Genomic DNA, 22,500 nt, shown 5'->3' with positions numbered 1-22,500 from the left:
AAACACATGTCCATCTCCGACAAAAAATTAAAAATAAAAAAAAAATAATAAAAAATAATTATTGAAAATAATAAACAAACAAACCAAATAAATTCAAAAGGCAGACTTGATGAACCACTAGGTCTTTTTCTGCTGTGAATTTTCTATGTTTCTGTATCATTCAAGATATAATAATAATAATAGTAGTAGTAGTAGTAGTAATAATAATAGTAGTAGTAGTAGTAGTAGCAGCAGTAGTAATAGTAATAGTAAAGTTGGAAGGGACCTTGGAGGTTATCTAGTCCAACCACCTGCTCAGGCAGGAAACCCTATACCATTTCGGACAAATGGCTGTCCAGTCTCTTCTTAAAACTTCCAGTGTTGGAGCATTCACTTCTTCTGGAGGCAGGTTGCTCCACTGGTTAATTGTTCTAACTGTCAGGAAGTTTCTCCTTAGTTCTAGGTTGCTTCTCTCCTTGATTAGTTTCCACCCGTTGCTTCTTGTCCTGCCTTCAGGCGCTTTGGAAAATAGCTTGACTCCCTCTTCTTTGTGGCAGCCCCTGAGATATCGAAAGACTGCTATCATGTCCCCCCTCGTCCTTCTCTTCATTAAACTAGACATACCCAATTCCAGCAACCGTTCCTTATATGTTTTAGCCTCCAGTCCCCTAATCATCTTTGTTGCTCTTCTCTGTACTCTTTTCTAGAGTCTCAACATCTTTTTTACATCGTGGTGACCAAAACTGGATGCAGTATTCCAAGTGTGGCCTTACTAAGGCATTGTAAAGTGGTATTAATACTTCATGTGATCTTGATTCTATCCCTCTGTTAATGCAGACCAGCACTGTGTTGGCTTTTTTGGCAGCTGCAGCACACTGCTGGCTCATATTTAAATGATTGTCCATTAGGACTCCGAGGTCCCTCTCACAGTTACTACTATTGAGCAAGATACAGGCTATACTATACCTGTACATTTGGTTTTTCTTGCCTAAATGTAGAACCTTGCTTTTTTCACCATTGGATTTCATTTTGTTAGATAGTGCCCGTAAGCCAGTGAAGGTATCTGCCTCAACCAACATTCAAACTTTACGACTATGTATAACCAAATGAAGGTTATACATAGCTCTCTTACACTACACAGAACATGGTTTCATGACAGCTGCTAGGTTTACGAGAGTATTTTTTTCTGACATAATTCACTTCCGAAATCATTTACTTACTCGTCATCAGGTGTGAGCTGTACAGGTTCATTGGTAAACTGGGAATCAAAGTTGTCCAGACCAAATTCTCCAGAAATATTTGGTTTAAATGGAGGAACAACTTGTTTTTGTTCCATCTAGGAATAAAGCATTCAGCATTAAAACATAGCTTTTTATAAATAATGGGTAATATTTCCAAGATTACTGAAGTTTTATCTGATCTTTAATTTTATCATTTCCTTGACTGCTTCACAAATTTAACTCAGAGTCTTACAGTAGTGTGTTATGACAAAACCTCTGATTTGGACTGAATTTTGAATTTGATTGTGCTTTTGAATTATGCCAATAAGCAATACACTCAGAATCCTTAGGTCTTAATTTAGAGAAGTGCAAATTCCAGAGGAAAGAATATTTTCCAATATTTTCAGAAAAACAAGACATTTCGAAGAAATGAAAATAATTTTAAAAAACTTTACAAATCTAAACTTGTCCTGATACTTCAGAAACATAAAATATATCATGTATAATTTTATTTTTCACATGCTTGGTATATTAAAATATTTTCAGGTTTGGTTGGCAAATAATTTTATTGCAAAATATCTGATTATTAAGATTCAAACACATGAAAATGTGATATAATAGCTAAAATAGGAACTCATGCTTATCTTTCAATATGGAGCTTTTTCAGTTTCTTTGGGCAGCAGTACTTATTTGTGGATTTTAAAAATTGATTTACATTCCCAAGAAACCCTTCAGCTTCCAAGACTTTTTTAGTCCTTCTCTATACTCTTAAATAAATAGGAAAAATTATTCTTTATTCTAATGTAAACTCTAAAAAGTACTGCTACCCAACCAACTGTACATTAGGCCTTCTAAGAGCGGGAGATCTACCAGCCTTTCCAAATGTAAACCAGAAAGCCACAAGCAAAGAAAGCATGGTATTTTCCTTCCTTGCTTGTAGAATGGATCATGCTTCTGAAAGCAGAAGAATTATGTAGTGCAGAGATTTGAGAAATGATTTTGAAAAGCTAAACTTTTAATCTTTTGTCATAGTTACTTTATTCAGTGTTTAAAAAGACAGTATTTCTTAATTCTTTTAAAAATCTAAGCAGCCTTACATACCAAATTCCTCTCCCCTGAATTTGTTTTTACCTCAGATTTTTACATAAAAGATTTGCATGAATTTTACTGAGTTCTACAAAGAGCAATTACATGGAGAAATCTCAAAGCGTTTAATAACTTTGTCCTATCAGTATTAGAAACTGACTAATTTAACTATACTATAAAGATCCACTGTACCTGAAGCTTTTAAATGCAGTATTTACACAGATACTTACCAGATCCCAATCAACATTACGGAAGAATGGATGTCCTTGAATGTCTGCAAAGCCTGTTTGAGGATGGCATCCTAAACGTTCTTTTGGATCCTATGAATAAAAAAAATAAGCATATGTTTGAATAATAAAAGCTATACGAATATTTTTGAAGAGGATACATAGGACTCCTGCATAGCTACTATGACCAGATCCATTTAACTTTTAGCAAACCTGTAGCATCACGTGCTTTCACATAGACAATGCCCTGAATGACAACTTTATTTTTTGCTCTTTTTATGCGAAAGCTTGACAACTGGAACATCTCTATCATTTAATCGCAGATTAAATTATGTCTCAATTATAAGCCTATCATGTAAAGCAGGGGTGTCAAACTGCTGGCCTGCGGGCCGGTTTCATCATACCGGAGCCGTGCCCACTCCATTGCCGGCAATGCCAAAAAAGCTCCAATACGTTGCGCAACGTCACGTGACGTCGCGAGTTTGACATGTCTGATGTAAAGGCAAATTCATTTAGTTTACAGCTGTTACCCCATGTCATCTTTGTACTTGCATTTTTAGCTAAGTAATGTTCCTTTTAAAACAGTCTGGAAAAATTATAATTTCTGCAAGGGGGAGATCTTGTATAGCTTTTCGTTATGCTTTTATGATTAATAATATAAATGATAGACGTCTGATTTTTTTTTTAGCTTCAGTGTCTTCTTTTAAAACTATTCACCTTTAGTGCTAACCCAATAATTAATTACTAATTTATGTAGAAGTGTATCAATTTAGGAAACGTACAAGTACCCAGAGACCTTGAACCTCCGTCCCATAAGTCTACCTGTATACACCAGCCATTCCCACTTGACCTGCCTACCTCTTCTCTAAAATACTGTATTTCTCCTGCACCGAGAAATAGGTGATGCTATCAAAATGTTTATGGAGGCCTCCCTAATTGATCCCTTGCCTAGAGAAATAATTAAAAACTAAGATCAAAGAGAAATTTCTTCCTCTGGCAACAGCATGCAGAAGAAACAAGCTTTCTACTTGACACCATTAAACACAAATCACTCACGCAAGGTCTAGCATCATTCTCAGCTGGGCTCTAAGCAGCCAGAAGAAGAACTAAAGCTAAAGTCTTACGTATGCTTGAATTGGGAGCAGATTCCACCAGTGAGTTTTGCCTGCACGTAAACCCAGACTAAAATAAAATGAAAACTCTGGGCAAATACTTTTAAGCTGCTCTCGTAACAAAATGGCTTTGATCATTCTAAAGACTTCTTTCTCAACATTGTAACTGCAAGATGTATATTTCAAACTATATATGGCATAAACTCTCACCTTGTTTAAAAAGCTTTTTAGAACACTTGCTGCCTTCACAGAAAGGGACCGTGGGATACGGATTTGCTTCTCCAGAATAACTAGAAGAAATAATTAGGGGCACTGAAAATTCATAAATTAGCAATCTCAACATATGTCTGGGGACTGCAGACCAAGTGCCCTTCAAACTGAGTATAATTTCTGGTGACGTCATGGACACAACTTGTAGGGATTTTTCAGCAATAATATGAAAGGGGGTTTCCACTGCCTTCTTTCAAAGAGACAGTAGTGTAATCTTTCCTATCTATTTATTCTGCTAAACCAGGGGTAGGTAACCTTGGGTCTTTTATGACTCATGGACTTCAACTCCCAGAATTCCTGAGCCAGCCATGCTGAGGGAAAAAAAGGAAGAGTTTCCAAGCTGAGCCATGCTGGTTCAAGAATTCTGGGAGTTGAAATCCACGAGTCATAAAAAGAGCCAAGGTTGCCTACCCCTGTGCTAAACCAAACAATTTTTTAATGCCACACAATATCTTTTTGCTAATTATTAATTGATTTCTATGTAGCTATCTATGGAATACAGTTTTTTCCTAGCAACAAATAATTTACTTACATCGCCTATGGTGTATTAAGTATATTACGTAATTAAACATATATTTTCAGCAAACGTGAATGGAAACGAAAATCAAGAGGCAAGATCTGCTACACTCTTCAGTTTTACCATGTAAGTGGTTTTTCTTCATTGACAACTAGACATTTAGAGTTAACTAACCTTGGAAGAGGTAATCTTCTGTATTTTGATCAGGATTATCAGAACTTCCAACAATATCAAACGGAGATCTTCCCGCCATCATTTCAAACATCAGGACACCTAAAGCCCACCAGTCTACACTAAATCCTAAGATTTAGAGGAAGACAGTATAACACGTTAAGAAGCGTGATCCAATCAAAATATTTACTTTTAAAAAATTATGATAATGCAATAAATATAGCTAAATTAAGAGCTTAGACCTGATCACAAGGAAGTTGAAGTAACATACATGCTAAGAAATTCTAAAGTTTTCTAAACTCATCCCCCAGTTTTTTGATTCTCTCACAAATTCTGAGAAAAGCTGATTCTGTTTTAACAGAAGATATTCCCCATAAAATGTAAAATCATAAAATGTAAAACCATAAAACATAAAATGTAAAATCATGGGCAGCGGATATTTTAGCCAGCATTCTTATCAACAAAGCTAGACGAACATTTCATATACAAAACATTTTTAAATGGTGTTTTTCTCTTGCCTGTAGACTGAAATATTATAATATAACAAAAAAAAAATCTATATTGACAACTAGCCTTATATGTTACTTCATGAAAGTCATAAACTGGGGCTACAGAACATGTTACATTTAGATTAATAAATGCAGCTCTGGGCTCACATAACTTTTCCAAATAAGCTACATTATGACTTAATCTAATGTCTGATTAGACAATGATTAAGTGACAGTAAAACAATTGCTGGATTTCCCCAATAAAACTGAACCTGACTACTGACTTTATTTTAACCTAGCCTAGCATGCACTGTGTTAATTCATGCACTGGTTATTTCTTTGTTCCTAAATTGAGTTTAGTTGAATTCAGTAAAAGACCGAATATGCTTCTCTTTGCATAATGTAATAAAGTTTTAGAGCATAAAGGCTTACAATGATGGTAGAAAGCATGTGAATTCCTTAGAATTATCCAGAAGAATCCTGTATGTGGTTTAATTGACCAGAGCTTCATTTAAGTTCCATTAATAGATAAAGAGATTTTGGTTAAATAAATGCTATACAAAACAGTCCTGCGTCCTGACTATTGAACACAACCAGCTTTCACTTTCTTTGTGAACTGATCCACGTTTATTTAAGTTTCTGCTCACAGACGTACAGGACTCTCCTATAAAATATAGTGATACAACTGAGAATGAACTGTTGCATAAATGACCAGGAACCTTCTAGATCTGGAGGCAGCCAAGCAATCCCAAATTACAATGCTGTATATTTGTCATACGTACACTATCCTCCTGACAATGTCCTGAGCTGTTTAGTATACCTTTCGGTTTATTAGAATTGACAACTCCTTTCTTTTCTGAGGCCCGCAAACTTTGCTTTTGATTGAGCCACAATTCACTTCCGTAGATCTTTATCATGAAAAGTTGATTCCACTGGTGGCAAGTGGAGTGGCTCTTTTACAGGGGAGGACCTATACCAGGGGTAGGCAACCTTGGCTCTTTTATGACTCGTAGACTTCAACTCCCAAAATTCCTATGCTGGCTCAGGAATTCTGGGAGCTGAAGTCCACAAGTCATAAAAGAGCCAAGGTTGCCTACCTCTGACCTATACTGACTATCCTTGTAATAATTAGAAAGTCTATTCAAAGGAGCTGCTCATCCTAGTATTTCATTACTTTTTCCAAAAAAGACAATGAATGTTGGCTCAGCGTGTTCAATAAACCCGGAAGGCAGCACATGGTTTGATGCCTTGTTGTTTAAGCAAATTTATTTATAAATACAACTTAACAAAACCCTGACCATCTGGATTATGGATGACGTCATAACATAAATATCTTGGAATCTAAAAAAAGCAAGATCAAATTAGATCACATTTTTTTTATAATACTTGATTGATTTTAAAAGTTAAATTAGTAAGCACAAGCTACAGAAGATTCCACAGTATTTAGTAGAATCAGCTGAAACCATCTTACAAGAGTCCTGTAGAGAAAAAATAGGAGCCATGTATGCTGCTTTGAGCTCCTAGTATAAAAGTGAGATATAAATGTAACTGATAAATAAAAGCAGGATCAAAACATATTTCTCTGAAAAGTATATTGTATTCTTTGATGGCAAGATTAAAATTCAGAGATAGTCTCTAAAGTGAATGGCATTGACTGATCATGGAAAGCACAACACTGACTTGGTTGAGGCCTTGCTTGTTTAGGATAGTAACTACACGTTTTACAAAATAGTAAGAGTTACCATAATCTTCTCCACGTAAAATTTCAGGAGCAATATAATTAGGAGTGCCACAGAAAGTGCTGGTGGTGTCTCCAGGTCTTAATCCTTCCTTTTAAAATAGAAACAAGGAAAGTGTCTTATACAGTTCAAATACATTTTCTGCTTCAATTTCATCTTAGGAATATAAAAACCAGACTCACTTTCTAGCAAGGCCAAGACTTAGGATATAGACACCCTGGCTGCTTTTTGTAAACAAAAATGTAAGTCATGCTAACAAATTTCCTAATGATCTGTAATTAATTTCCTCCTTGCCCAGTATGGACACTTTCATCATTTTAAATTGGAATAATCAGACTGGAATAAGCTTTAATAATATTTTTTTCAGCATAGGAGTATTTATTTGATATTGCTTATGAATAACCTGAGAATGCAATAGTTTAATCAAGATACCTGTAGTCTGCTAATAAAATAAATCATGGCTTGAACCAATTCTTTGGGGCAAAGAAGTGTCAATTCAAACCAAATGTATCTATCTGACATAGTAGATGTGACTAACATAACACTGGACAACAAAGATTTTGCTTCCTGAACACTTTTGGGTGTGAATCTTACGGATTTTGAATTGCTAATCATGAAAATAATCTGTAATTTAGTCTATCACATACCATTTTACAGAAATCTTTTGTTTTTACTCAATGGCAATGCTCTTCAGAACCTGTTGGCTACTACGCACACATAAAACATACAGAAAAATGGAGCTGTTTTTGAAGTACATCTACTGTACAACTGGAATATCTGTGGAGATATAAAATTGCAATATACTAAAAAGAAATGGCCATTGAAAAAGAATTTGGTTTCAAGACAGAAAAATGTGGCATGTGAACCACACGTTGACCTAATAAATATATTTTTGCCTCTAGCACCAAACTACATTCAGCTAGTTGACAAACTTCTTATAGCATACAAGACCATGAAGTGCAATATGTCACAATTGTACTTCTTTCTTGAAAATCTAGGTACAGTCAGTGACAAACATGATGAAAAGTCATTGCCACAATGGAAAAACAGTATCAGGGAAAGTGGAATCCATCAATATCAGCTGACTATTATTGGACACTGCACTCAGCTGCATTGGACACCAAGTACAAACGAAAATCAGCAGCAAGACATGTTAGCCCTATTGAACATGCAACATGTCAGAATTACTATGCAATTAAATATGTTATAGTCATTAAAAATTAATTTCATATTTCTCAAGATTCCTACTGATAGTTATTCTGAAATATATTTGTGTTCAGTTTGAAGGGTGTCTTCTATAATCACCAAGTTTTCAGGAAGCAAAACCTTCGAAAAAATGTGTTGTCCAGTGTCAAGATTTTTACTTCATCTATACAAAAGCCATAAATTAATATAAATAAAGCACTGCTTAAGTGATATAAAATGCCTAAATTATGTCAACTATCATCAACCAGTAACAACTTTAAGGGGCAAGTCCTCAGGAAAATTTTGTCATCTACCCCATTAAATGAAGGTTTTACTGCATTTTAATGATTTTTAAGTTTCAAAATTAGCAATTTCTGATCAAAAGGCATTTACCAAGAAATGTTCAGATTTCAACCTGTAAAGATTTTGCTTCTCACCTTGCACATGCCATAGTCAGTCAACTTGATATGTCCCTCAGAATCCAGCAATACATTGTCCAGTTTCAAGTCTCTATAAATTATTCCTCGTTCATGAAGATAGTTTAAAGCTAAACTGATTTCTGCAGAGTAAAACCTAAAATGAAATCAGTATTTAAAAATACACTTCGGAAAATCTGGATAGATCCCTGCCTCGTCTACCAAGTCATTTTTTCCCAGAAAAATGAAAGCACTTATTATTTTCTCTCACTGTGCTTTTTTAGACCATGGCATCGCATCGCTCCTGAACAAGCTATTGGATGGGGAAGCTCCATGGAATATTTTGAATCAGAAACAGGGCAAGGTAAATATTTGCTTTCTATCTCAAGATTGTTTAAAACCACAATAAATTTCCTGGTTTATGTCAGATCAGCTTCGTGCTTAGCTGGATTTAATCCTTACTAACAGTCTCACTTCTAAGCCTCTTCTATAGCTTACTTCTACAGCTCATCTTGCTATTTTTTTTTTAAGGTTTTGCTTTTTATGTGCCGTTATCTGAGGAAGCTGGAAGAAGATGGGTATAATTACTAGTACCAGCCAGACGCCACCATGTTTTAGTTGAGCACCAATAATTGCACAGAGCAGTAGCAGTGGTAATTATTGTTAATTCCACATTAACCGTAATTGTTACTTTTTTTGGTTTTGAGTGACAAAAAAAGTTAAATAGTTTAACTTTACTATCAATGCTTTAACAGTTTTGGAAGCTCTTTGAGGCAGAACTGAATCCACTGGGCCTGGAGAAATCAATCTGTGGCTCTTGACAAATTCAAAAACATATCCTTGGAAAGGCAAGGAAAACTAATCTGGGGAAAAAATGAATATGTAACTGGGAGAGAGAGAGAGAAAGAGATTGTTCTCCTTTTCTCAGCCAAGCTGGAAAGAATAAACAGAAGAGGCAGTGCTGGAATTAGAGCCGTTCAACTCCTACAAAAAGCAGACAGAAAAAGAAAACATGCTGATACCCAGGGGAAAAAACAATATGCTGCACGCAAATACATTTGTTTTCTCTCTAACTCCTAGCTGATCTGCAAAATTCACATCAAAGAAGTACACACCTGGCATGCTCTTCTGGCAATTTCCTTTGTCGCTGCATGTGAAACATGAGATCCCCTCCATTCACATATTCGATAACAAAAAATAGCCTAAATCACAAAGAGAGATTATGTAATGGATAACTCTCACATATCCAGTTATCATCATTCACCTTTTCATCTATGTATCTTAAGGGTTCATAGTTCTCACAATATGACTTCCTCACTATTCATTTATTCAGTATTCACTATTCATTTATTCTTTACCAATTCGTAAGATTTTTCTTCCATTTGACTGTGCTTTATAAATTTCCCTCTTACTTTTGTTTGATAACATTAGAAGGTAGGGAGAACACCAAAGATTCCTAAACACCTCAGGACTAATTATTTCCTTTTGTTAAGTCTTTCTTAGAGAATTTCAGTGAGAATTCATTCATCACCAGTATAGAAATAGAATAGCAGATATGAAAATTACTAACGATTAATTCATTGCAAACTAATCTACTTTTTTATTGTTTTTCACTCTACCAGGTTTTCTCACCCTATCAAGAGTTGCATCCGTTCCATATATTTTCAAAGGGTTATTTACTATTACATTATTTTGTTCACATCATCTCTCCTTAATCTGTTTTTCCACACTCAGCCATTTTATATAGCTAGATTACATACATTTATAGCTGAAATTTCCAAACATTATTATGTAAAACCAAACTCAAACCTATTTAGAATTCTCATAAAATTATCCTTGTATAAGACTTGTATAAGACTATAGTCAAATAATATTTTTTTCATAATTTAGATTTCCTCCTACTCTTTAAGGCTATCAAAAATCTTTTTGTGAAACATTTATTCTCATCTCTCCATCTCAAAAAACCTATGTATGTTGCTTAAATTCTATGAATGTTGCTTTATGTGATAATATTCTTAATTATGTAAATAATTTCCTTGTTTATCTTTCTTCTGAAAATCACTTTTGCAAGTAAGTAATGATGTAATTATTTTTAAAAGATGAAAGCAATACTTTATTTTTTTAAAAAATACAAATAACCTCTTATAAAAAGAATAGAAAAATATATGCAAAAAAATCTTACTGCATAATTTACCTGCTTTCTGTCTGGAAACACGAGTGAAGACCAACAAGGAAAGGATGATTTGATGCTTGCTCAAAGACATGCTTTTCTGTTTGAACCCAGTCAATATCCTATTAACAAAAATACACATAATACTTGTCTCTCAAATATTTTCTGGGAAATGCCATTTAACCTGCTAGCTAAAGCTGACTATCAAACAATCAGTTATATCTATTTTTAAAATAGCAAGGTAGTAAATCAGGTACTTTACGTCCACAATCATGAATTCCTGGGGTACCACTGAGGACTCTTTCTAACTTTCCAACATTACAAATCAGTGCAAATTCATGACAATCTTACATTTCCCACAGTCCTTACACTGTGTTTATTCCACTGCATTCCATCATTGTATGCAATCAGATCTCTTGAAACTCCACAATGATTTGAGATTTGCAAATAAGTTTATGCATGATTGGGTAAATTTAGGCTGAATAGGTAAAAATACAAAGAAACTACACTTAAAATGTTCCAAGATTTCTGGCTTTAAGTGCTCTAAAAATTCAGCTGTGTTTACAACATTTCCAGCATTTTTGTTAATGGAAAAAGTAGTTATGCGTAATAGGAGTTCAGAAGTGAAGCTCTAAAAGAAACAAAAGCTGATCATAAATCTCAAGAAATTATTAACTGTCTAATCTACTGGCAGTTTTATTAAACAACTGGCAGGCTTATCCAAAATAAGTGTTGTGGGTCGAACAGCCATTGGATAAACAATCCCCTACTCCAAGGAGTATACCAGCTCCCGGAAGTGGCATAAGGCATTACGAAACAGTCCATTCAAGAAAGAGAGGATACTCCACTGGAGTAGATTGGACCTCAGTCATAGAACAATTTCAGCAGGTAAGGCAGAAAAAAAAACCACCAAAGAGATAAGGCAGTATGTAAAAATTAAAACAGTGTAAGTATTGCTCACCTCATCATCGTTAACCAATTCTTTTTTCACAACTTTCATGGCATAAATGCGCTCCGTCTTCTTTAATCGAACTAAAAGTACTTTTGCGTAACTTCCTCTCCCTATAACACGAAGTAGATCAAAATCTTGGAGACCTAGACTGGAAGATACTTTGCCGCTTTCTCTACTCTTTGCCTGTAAAGTAGAGAGAGTCCTTTAATTGGTGAGGATGCAAAGCTAGATCATTCTTACAGCCAACAGCTCCACTACCAGTTTGTGATAAAGTAACCTCAGGAAGGGGTACTGCCAATTAAAGGCATTTCCACTTTTGGCCTTAGAAAGGCGTCAACAATTTTAGTAGAAAAGAATGAGCATACCTCCTTTTCTTCACCAACATGGTCTAAGCTTTCGTGACTTGAAGGATGATATGGAATCACTAAAAGGAAAAGAAAAAACTCATATTTCCAGATAAATATAAATATTTTAAAAAATATAAAAAATATTTAAAAGGTTTTTAAAAGGTTTGTGTCAAACTGGATAATTGGACTGGATTAATGCAGTTAGCTCTACATAGGGCTGCCCTTAAAGAGTATTCAGAAGATTCAACTACTGGAAAATGTAACGGTGGAGGGACTTATACGTACTAGTCACTCAGCACCTGTAACACCTATACCTTGCAAGCTGCAATAGCTGCAGGTATTGGTAGTCCTTGATTTATGACCATAGTCGGGACAATAATCCTTATTGTTGAGCAAAGCGATCATTAAACAAAATGTCACATGACTGCCCACAACTGCTTTATTCTAAGACTGCAATTCTGGCACTATCAACTGTGGTTGTTAAACAATCACACAGGCCATTAAGAGGAGTTGTAAGTAAAAGCACAAAGTGCCAAAGAGGCAGGGGAAGACATCCAGGAAGGATTTTCATCCTCCTGAGTGAAGAGATACTCATATAGGCCTATACTGGGCCTCCCCCCCCCCCAACTTGAGGTATTCCACAATTGTTTCCTTGCCCCGCTGACTATCCGCTCTCTGCTTGGATTCATTGCTCATTTTTATTGCTAGGGGCTGGCTGCAAGAGCTGCCTGTCGAAGGAGTTCAGCTCCTTTGGCTGGGTGCAGGAACGTTGCCAAAATCGTCAGTACTTCGGCTCTATTTCTGCACTCCACCAAAGGAGTTCAGCTCCCCTCAGGAGGCAGCTCTTTCAGCCAGCTCCCAGAGATAAGAGGGAGTCCTCTTGGCAATTGGCAACAGCTTGCAACATTCCATGTCAGTTTTCTCATTACTTTCTGGGTAGCCCAGCAGAGAAGACGGCAAATGGAGATCCCATGATCACGGGGCATTTGCCAACTGGTCATAAGGGCAAACAGGTTGCCAAGCACTGAGACCACGATCATGTGACTGCAGGAGTGATGGTGCAATTTTTCGCAATGGCTGGAAGTGTTTTATGGGTGCAACTTTCCCAAGGCTTCCATAAGTAATTGCAATAGCACTTAGACTTACATATTCTCCATAGTGCTTTACAACACTCTCTGACCAGTTTACAAATGTCACCATATTGCCCCCAGCAATCTGGATCCTCATTTTACCAACCTCAGAAGGCTGGAAGGCTGAGTTTACCTTGACCAGTCACGATCGAACTCCTGGCTTTGGGCAGAGTTAGTCTGCAATACTGCAATCTAACCGTTGCATCATCATTTTGGACAATTCTTGTATGAAGTTGAAGACTACCTGTATATTTCTGGTTGCAATAAAAGGTATTGGTGGGTACCTTTAATTCCTTCATGGCTTGAAGCTGGGTTATTTATGAGACCATTTTTCTCCAATACTACCCAATCTTTTAGATTCAGGAGGAGAGGCATGTTCTGGATCCTGTCATCTCACGAAGAGTTGTGGTGCCTGCCCTTTGCAACACCCCTCTCCTCTGAGATCAGCCTTACTCCAACCTGCTAGCCTTTAGCAAGACATTAAAAGGTTGGCTTTGCTCTCAAGCCTAGAGACCAAGAAGTGTGGGTGAACATGCTTCTTGGTTATATTGATGGAGAAACATTGTGACAGATCTTGGCTGTTATTTTATACTGTGCTAAGATATTTATGTTTTTATTCTGTTTTTATTTTGTTTTAATTGTTAGCCCCCCAGAATCATGTATATCAAGTGGGCAGCCTTATAAGTGTATTATATAAATAAATCAATAATTTTATTTGGTTTTCTGTGACTGTGAGGACACCTTTTAGAATTAAAAGGGAGCTGTAAAGCATGTTGAACCAAATCAGAACGTAGAAGAATGGCTGGCAAGAACCTCTTGCTATTTTTTCTAAAGTTATTATTTTATTAGAGTTATATTCCAAATTATATTTTAAACTCCCTTTCAGGTACCTGTATATAAACATACATAAATATCAGCAATAAAGCAAAACTAAAATAGTTTCTCAGATAAAATAATTAAATGTTAGTGAACACAGAAATACTTGTGCAGATTTTTGACTTTATTTTGTTATGAGAAGAGTGAGCAATGCTCTTACCTGGTTCAATGTTATCAGAATGCACTGAGGAATGATCCATAGGCTCCTACAAAATATATATAAATAAAAGGAAAAGTGTAAGATCATAATTTTTGAATCACTTACCATTTCTGGAAAGAGGTTCTATGTTTATTTTGGGATAAATTTCACTTATTTTCCAAGCAAACTTGAAAACATGCAAGAAATCAAGCTGCATGGTGCCTTCATTAGAAATGGTTTAGTTAAAATAAAATAACCCTATATTGACTTCATTCAAATATTTCAATGTGCATAAAAATGCTTTAATAGAGTCGGAGAAATCAGCAAATGGGGTTTTTATAGGCAGGCAAAAAAAAAATCAGATTTCAAGCCTTGATTCTTACTGAAGTGTACTGTTATTTGTAATTATATTGTACATGAAAACACACACACACATTTGAGAAAAGTACAACTATCAATTTTACTTACCGGTGGTAAAGCATGACGGCCACATTCTATGCTGACAAGTTTATGACATTTTTTATGAACTAAAAGTTTACAGTTGATGCATTTATATCCCTGGCGTCCTAGTCCCCATATTCGGTCAGTACAGATGGCACAATGAGCTCTCTAGGGAAAAAAAGTACATAAATGGCATCTGGATATCAGCTCTCAATCTTGAATTGCATTTAACTCCTATTCTCTGCTTTACTTGTAAAATATTACATAGGAAGCATGACAATAGTCTACCGCAATGATGGCGAACCTTTTAGAGACCGAGTGCCCAAAAACTGGCAGAGTCTTGTCTATGCTGCCTGGCTGCCATGTCCTTGGCTGCGCTGCTCCGCGTGGGCCATGCTCAGGGCGACTCTCCTTCAGGGGGGCTGCTGAAAAGGAGGGGGTCACGGGGGAGGCGTGGCTGGGGCAACGGCACGTGTGCCCACAGAGAGGGCTCCAAGTGTCGCCTCTGGCACCCGTGCCATAGGTTCGCCACAACTGGTCTACCGTATAACTCCTAATATCTGTTCTTCACTAAGTATTGTTTCGTTCTACTTAATTTTCTGAGGGTTTTTTCCCTAGATTATAGCACCCCCTTTATTCTGTAACTATGCTAAGCATCCTACATTCTACAAGCGCTTATTTTCTCTGATTTTTGAACATTTGTCAAACTAGCAATAGGTTCCCCCATTATATGTAGGTATGACTATAGTGTAAGGCCCACTGTTTAGTACCGTATATTCATACAGCATTCTAACCTATAGTTGGGGTTAACAGTAGGGTTTTAAAATATTAATCACTTCAAAAAGAATAAAGGGGGATAAAGTGAATGAACGAGCAAATGGAAAAAAAGAAAAAACAAATAGTCGATGCGTAAAATTAGCATCAGTAAGTGGACAAAAAAAATAGCAAGACTGATTATTTAGTGCTCAGTATATTGTCTGTGGAGATTCTCAATCATCCAGGTCAGTGGTGGTGAACCTGTGGCACTCAGAGCCCTCTCTGTGGGCACGCGTGCTGTCACCCCAGTCCTAGGCCCTCAGCTGGGTTTTATAAAATCTTTTCACTTTAGGCCTCTGCCGTCATGTACAAAAAAAAAGGTTCAATCAATCAGTCAATTTCAACTTCTCGTGGGGGAAAAAAAGATCTTGCAAAGTTGGAACTGATTGATTGAACTTTTTAGTCCCACCCAGTCTGCTGTTACCACCGCAGCCATGCCCACCCAATGGGCCACACCTACCCGGCACCCAATGATGCATAAGTGGGTTTTGGGTTGCAGTTTGGGCACTCGGTCTCTAAAAGGTTCGCCATCACTGATCCAGGTCATAGTTCTCCCAAAGGTGCTTTTCAAAAGGCAATTGGATCTTGTTTTTTCCTTGAAAATGTTTCACTTCTCATCCAAGAAGCTTCTTCAGTTCAGCCCAGTTGCCTTTTGAAAAGTACCTTTGGGATGCTCAGTATATTGTTGGTGAAAAATTAGTCATAAAAAAGTATATTAAATTATGTTGACAATATGAGAAAGGACAGTTTGTTGACTGAGCCACAATGTCAGATTTACACATTCATTACTCTTGTAATTATATACAATGACTATATTTTTAACATCATGCTAAACAAAAGGGGGGAAAATCAGAGTATAGTTTAGAAATACGTTTACATAATTTAATTTCCAGACTGACAGCAGTGTTGATGTGTTGCATCAACACCAAAAAAAATCCTGCAGAACCCAAAAGATTATGGCATAAACTTAAACTAGGGCCAATCAAGATTTTTCGAATTGTAAATTGCTAGCACAAGGAAAACAATATCACTTTCTTTTTCTTGGGGAGATCACAAGACTTCACTCTAGTTCCAATTATGTCCAACGGTGTATTTGGCAACTGACAGCAATTTAAAATACTTCCCACAATATTGTTTTGAGAAAAAAGACTGAGATACAGTTGCTTTATCTTTGCAGCTTATGTAAGTCATGCTGGTTAACAGACTGAACTGACTATCAAGGAGCCCTGGTTTTCAATCTCTTCTCTGAATCAGTTTTCTAACTTCTAGGTTTGTATCACATTTTTAAAAATGCAAATATTTAAGATAAGAGTGCGTAGTCATCCATCCTTCTTGTTTGTAGTGGTGGAAAATAGTACTGATAACCTTTACTGAAAATGACTACACTCGTTCTACATTTGGAAAAACTATGACTCTCAATATCAGTTTCTCTGAATGTGAGAGTTTAATGCTCTGCTTTGGGGCTTTCATACACAACTAGAGCAGGGGTCCCCAACCCCCGGTCCGTGGACCAGTACCAGTCCGTAGCATGCCAGCAATCGATCCGCACAAACAAGCAAAGACCCATCTGTGGGATGCAGGCAGCACATAAAACCATGCACTCTCCAGTCCGTCCACAGAACCGGTCCCTGGTGCCCAAAAGGTTGGGGACCTCTGAACTAGAGGATGGAAATATTCATAGAATAGGATCATAAGCTAGAAAAATTCTTTTGTTTGAACCAAAATGGTTCTTCTTAAGATAAAGTTTTGGATTACTGCAATGCTCTATATAAGCCTGCCTAGAATTCAACTGATCCAAAATGCAGCAGAGCACACAGTAATGGGGATCTTAGGTTTGCCCATATGCTACCTCTGTTGTGCAAGATGCACTGGCTTCCAAGTTTCTTTCCTGGTACAATTCAAGGTCCTGGTCATCACCTTTAAGCCCGATGGTACACAGCCAGGCTATCGGCCAGACCGTCTTTCTCTAAGGCATTTCATTGAGGGCCGCATCAGCATTGTAGTTGCCCTTGGGCGGGGGGGACCGGGTAGGTGTGGCCAGGATGGGCGTGACCTGCTGGGTGGGTGTGGCCTACTGGGTAGGCGTGGCCAGCTCTACATCACTTGCATCAGTGGTGCCTGGGCAGGACTGGGGCAGATCTAAGGTCTCCGGTGGAGGAGGGTGGGACTGGGGCGAGCACCAGGACATGGTCCCTCCCATCCTCCCTCTGTTCCTTCCTTCCTCCCTCCCTCCCACCTTCGGTTCCTTCCTTCCTTCCTCTCACCCTCCGTTCCTTCCTCCCTGTTCTTTCCTCCCTCTCTCCCATCCTTCCTCCCACCCTCCCTTTCTCCCTCCGTTTCTTCCTTCCTCTGTTCCTCCCTTCCTCCCATCCTTCATTCCTTCCTTCCTCCCTCCCTCCGTTCCTTCCTTTGCCTTTTCATCTCTTTCCTTCCCCCACACTCAGGAAGGGGTGATGGGAGGGGGAGAGATTGCCAGCACAAACATGCTGCTGCCGGCCATTCCTATACCATGTGGGTGGGTGGGGGCGGTCCCGTTGAAAGGGATGCCTCCTGGCTGCAAGATTGGAGGGGCTGGTGGGAGGGGGATAGCATAGCGGAGAGGGGAGTTGGGGGGGATCGGCGCTGGCTGGGAGGTTTTGCTGGAGCTAGACCTGGCTTTTCCCCCAATAAGGATAGAATTGGATAACTGCACATTAGAAGTTTGACTTGGCGCCAGGTATTTTTGTTTTTAATGTTTAAATCTGTTTAGTGTTATAGTTTTAATATGCTTTTATATGTTGGTTTAAGTTTTGAGTGGGAGCCACCCAGAACTGGTTAAAAGATGGGCAGCTAGATAAATATTTTAAATAAATAAATAAATCTCCTAGTATTTTGCCATAATGTTCCAAAGCAGGAAGTTGTGGTTCTCAGCTTATGATGTTCAATTATAAGTTCAGTTGACTATTATGTTTTTTTTATTCAATTGATAACCATGCCATGGAAAAATTTGGCAAAAGATACTACTAAAAGCTTCCCGATTTGATTGCTCATGTTGCAAAGGCGGGAGCAAACAGCATGAACAATGAAGCAATCCACATACAATCACACTACATGAAGCAGTTTGATGCTTCCAAAGCATTGTATGTTTTTAGTTGCCACAATCCTTCATGACAGACCTGGGCATTTTACGCCCCTGGGCCACATCTGACCCTTTGGCTGTCCCTATCCAGCCTGCTTGAAATCAACTGGAAATTAGAAATCAAATGCAAGTAAGATATGGCATGTATTCTTACCAGTAGCAGCTAATCAAAGCCACATAATTTTCTGCTTTTTATTAAGTGATAATATTGAGCAGAATTAAGTTCAGTCTGTTGATTCGGTCCTCCAGTTCCAGTTTCTCATGTGGTCTCTTGAGAAAATTAATTTCCCCCCCCCATTTTGTGGTTTATAGCTGCTAAGGACAACTATAGGCTACACAATAATCACCAATGTATGTGTACAGACCAGTGGAAGATTAGATAGTTTAATTCTGCAGAAATACTTGCAAGGTATTTCTTCCCTTTTAAGGACATAGGGTAATTTGGAAGTAATGCCGTTGGTTGAAAATCAAAAGGTTATCAAAAATAAAGTCTTATTGATAAAGTTGTACTATAGTGAATGTAAATAAATTCTGGGTTAAAAGCTTTTTAAAGCCTATTTTCTTAGCATCGGTACGTAAATAAAAAGAAATAGTTATCCGACACCACAAAAGATCAAAGTCCAATTGTGAAAAGTGAAAGCAGCAATGAAATAATTTATTAATACTCACTCTGTTAAAACGCTTGGCTTGAAACGTATGACCATTTGCACAATAGAGCTTTCTCCATCTCCGTGCACCCCTACGATAAATAGATTCTAAAGAAAAATAAATCAATTAAATTGAACTAGTAATTATAACAAACAGACAAAGCTGTACAAAGCTGTACAAAGCTGGGAGAGCCTTCTCTGTGGCAGCTCCTGCCCTCTGGAATGACCTACTCCCCGACCTACATACAGTTGCGGACCTGCTCCTTTTTCGCCGAGCCCTGAAGGCCCATCTATTCCGTGCGGCCGGCCTGGCGTAGTTTGATTATGTTTTAGTGGGGGTTTTTGTATGGGTGTGTTTTTAGAACAGGCCCGTTATTTAATTTGATTTTAGAACTGCCTATATTTATCATAGTTTTTATTATCGCCTGTTCACCGCCCTGAGTCCCGTAAGGGAGATAGGGCGGTATATAAATTCAATAAATAAATAAATAAATAAATAAATAAATAAATAAATAAATAAATAAATACATTTCATCACCATCTTGTAATTAAGCTGAGCCCTTGTTCAAGAACTGCACAAATCAAGCTTTGATATATAGATTTCCCAAAGACTGAACAAGTCAGGTAAATGAGAACAATTTACATATACTAAGAAACAAGAGGACAGATATACTGAAAACAGTGTCTTCATTAACGTGGGCTTTTCCTGTTTTTCATATTTAAAAAAAAATAAAACTAGCTTAAATGGCTCAGATAATATTTTAGGAGACTTTTTTCCCTCTTTTTACAACCCCATAATCTCATAATTCAGGCTGGAGTTGGGACAACGGAATAAAGCTGAGCTTTTCCTGGCTGGATACCCTTCCTGACGCCTACATGGAGTTTGCAGCAGATTCTTTCTCTTTGAACCCTGTTATAGAAACTTCTGTCGCTGCCTAAGATTGAATTCTCAACCTTCCAAGTGGGAGATGAGAGTCTTCACCTCTAATTCACCTCTAAGCCACCCCTGAGATAATATTTTAGGAGATTATCTTGACAGAAAAACAGGTAGGCTTTGGATCAGGTCCACCCACTCTATACATCAGTTAATACTTTAATCATCTGATTCAAAAACAATACCCTAAAACAGGTTTGAACACTATCTTCTGTAATTTTAAGCAGGATTTCCACCTAATATCCAGAAAAACCTTTACTGCAGAAACCCAAAGTCACAATAACAATCTCATGGGAAAGTGTAACTTAATATGGTATCTTTCAGAAACATTTCAATTGGAAACTAAGTTAAACAAGGATAAATCCTTGCCCCATTATTATTCTATTTTACACTAAGAGTGGGGTGTTTACCCGAAGAGAAACATCTCCCCAAATTAGCTAATCTCCAGCCCCATAACAACACTGGCATATACAGAAGATGCAGTAGTTGCACGACAGACCTCAGCAGGTCTAAAAGAAGGGTCACCAACCTTGCCAACTTTAAAACATGTGGATTTCAACTCCCAGACTTCCCCAGCCAGCCATACTGGCTGGGGAATTCTGGGTGTTGAAGTGCACAGGTCTTATAATTGCCAAGGTTGGACACTCCTGGTGAGTGAGAGCAGCAAATACTTTGGCTCATTTCTGTTGGGACCACTTACCTACCAATCAACTTTGAGAAAACGTATGAAAATGCAAAGCGAAACAAAAAAAGTTGCCTTGAGAGTTTCCAGGGGCATGGCATCAAACATAGCATGGTTCAAACATAGGTAGTCCTCGATGTATGACTGTAATTGAGTCTGGAATTATGGTTGTAGGTTGTAAGCAAGTCATTAAGTCAAAGCATCAAGTGATCTGGCCCAATTTTATAATATTTTTTGCAGCGGTCATTAAGTGAATGCAGCAGTTGTTAAGTGAAGCCATTTTCCCTAGTGCAGGGGTAGGCAACCTTGGCTCTTTTATGACTCGTGGACTTCAACTCCCAAAATTCCTGAGCCAACCATGCTGGCTCAGGAATTCTGGGAGTTGAAGTCCACGAGTCATAAAAGAGCCAAGGTTGCCTATCCCTGCCCTAGTGGGAAGTTTTTGCTGGAAACTGGCAAAAACAACACCAATCGTGGTTACAAAGCCAAAGGGCATTGCAAATGGTCATAAAGGTGAGCTGTTGCCAAGCACCCAAGATGTGATCATGTGGCCAATGGGGGAAGGTGTTCTGGAGAGGTGACATCGTAACCTTGAACAGTCAGTAAGCAACTGGTTGTAAGTCAGGGACTACGTGTATTCAGGTTTCATATTCCAATTTATGGAAAAGTGAAATGCCCATTTTTACTTGTGCTTCAATAAATGTCCAAAGGATGTTTGGATGCCGAAAAATGGCTATTCCCATCTTCTTTCTACTCAACAGAAATAAAATACCTTCCACAAGCTCTAGAATTCTCAAGTAAATAGAAGTTTCACATGGTATCAATTGGAAAGCCAGAAAGATGTTTTTGAACCAGCTATGTATTTAACAACATATGGGCCTATGTACATTAAGCGTTTGACCATTAGGAATTTTTAAAGATAGATTCAGAAAAACCATCTCTGCAAAAAAAAAAACAAAAAAAAAAAACCCTGCTCTTTCTGAAATAAGTGCATTTAAAAGCCCTGAAATTTCTCAATTGTAAATAGGCCAGAGCTATTTTATAAATACAGCTGTTGCTTTTTATAGGAAAAACAACTCTCTTCTCTCTCAATTTATCACTCAGAATTGTACTAAAGCCTGAAAATAGATGCCATAAAAAAATCCAATGTTTCTGTTGGATTGGGGGAAAATATTATATATATTTTAGGTTTTCTATGGCAAATCTGGTATTCTTAACATATGACCATAATTCAGACTGGAATTTCGGTCGTAAATTATTGTGATTATAAATTAAAACACCCATGTGTCTGACTGTTTTTACAATGTTCATTAAGTGAATCAGGCAGTCATTAAATCCAAATCATGCAGTTTTAAGTCCAAATCCCGTATCTGTTAAGCAAATGACTCGTTCGTTAAGCAAATCCATCCTCACAAATGGGCATTTTTTTTGCCAGAAACCTACAAAATGTATAGCAAATCATATAAATGCAAGCTGGTTGCCAAGCATCAAAATGCAGTCATGTGACCGCAGATGTGTGCATGGTGTGACGTTTTACAATGGCCACTGTCATTTCAAACAATCATTAAACAACCAATCATAAGTCGAGGATTACCTTTTATATATATATATATACTTCTAGGAACCTTTTATTTCCATTTAAAACAGGGGTGTCCAAACTTTTTTCAAAGAGGGCCAGATTGGATGAAGTGAACGTGCTGGAGGGCCGAACATTTTTCCGAACATTCTTTGAACCATTACAATTAAATGCAAATGAATTATTTTATGCCTCTTTCCTCTCCCTCTCTTTCCTCTTTCTCTCTCTCTCTCTCTCCTTTCCCTTTCCTCTCCCCTCTCTC

General features: G+C 37.5%; 1 protein-coding gene across 1 annotated transcript in view; it reads right to left on the bottom strand.

Annotated features, from left to right (window-relative positions):
• Window positions 1–22,500, bottom strand: part of PRKCI (protein kinase C iota) — a 47,132-nt gene that overhangs the window by 3,563 nt on the left and 21,069 nt on the right. Inside the window, exons 5-17 of the mRNA XM_015819123.1 lie at window positions 19,069–19,154; window positions 14,493–14,633; window positions 14,046–14,091; window positions 11,898–11,956; window positions 11,542–11,715; window positions 10,605–10,702; window positions 9,526–9,612; window positions 8,432–8,567; window positions 6,813–6,900; window positions 4,586–4,711; window positions 3,835–3,914; window positions 2,516–2,605; window positions 1,200–1,315 (exon numbers count right to left, since the gene is read on the bottom strand). Of these exons, the coding sequence (XP_015674609.1) occupies window positions 1,200–1,315; window positions 2,516–2,605; window positions 3,835–3,914; window positions 4,586–4,711; window positions 6,813–6,900; window positions 8,432–8,567; window positions 9,526–9,612; window positions 10,605–10,702; window positions 11,542–11,715; window positions 11,898–11,956; window positions 14,046–14,091; window positions 14,493–14,633; window positions 19,069–19,154 (1,327 nt within the window). The remainder of the gene's footprint in view (window positions 1–1,199; window positions 1,316–2,515; window positions 2,606–3,834; window positions 3,915–4,585; window positions 4,712–6,812; window positions 6,901–8,431; window positions 8,568–9,525; window positions 9,613–10,604; window positions 10,703–11,541; window positions 11,716–11,897; window positions 11,957–14,045; window positions 14,092–14,492; window positions 14,634–19,068; window positions 19,155–22,500) is intronic.

Source organism: Protobothrops mucrosquamatus, unplaced genomic scaffold (assembly GCF_001527695.2).
Source record: "Protobothrops mucrosquamatus isolate PMUCROS unplaced genomic scaffold, P.Mucros_1.0 scaffold861, whole genome shotgun sequence".
In the NCBI taxonomy this organism is placed as follows: Eukaryota; Metazoa; Chordata; class Lepidosauria; order Squamata; family Viperidae; genus Protobothrops; species Protobothrops mucrosquamatus.
This window is presented reverse-complemented; position numbering and strand designations above follow the sequence as displayed.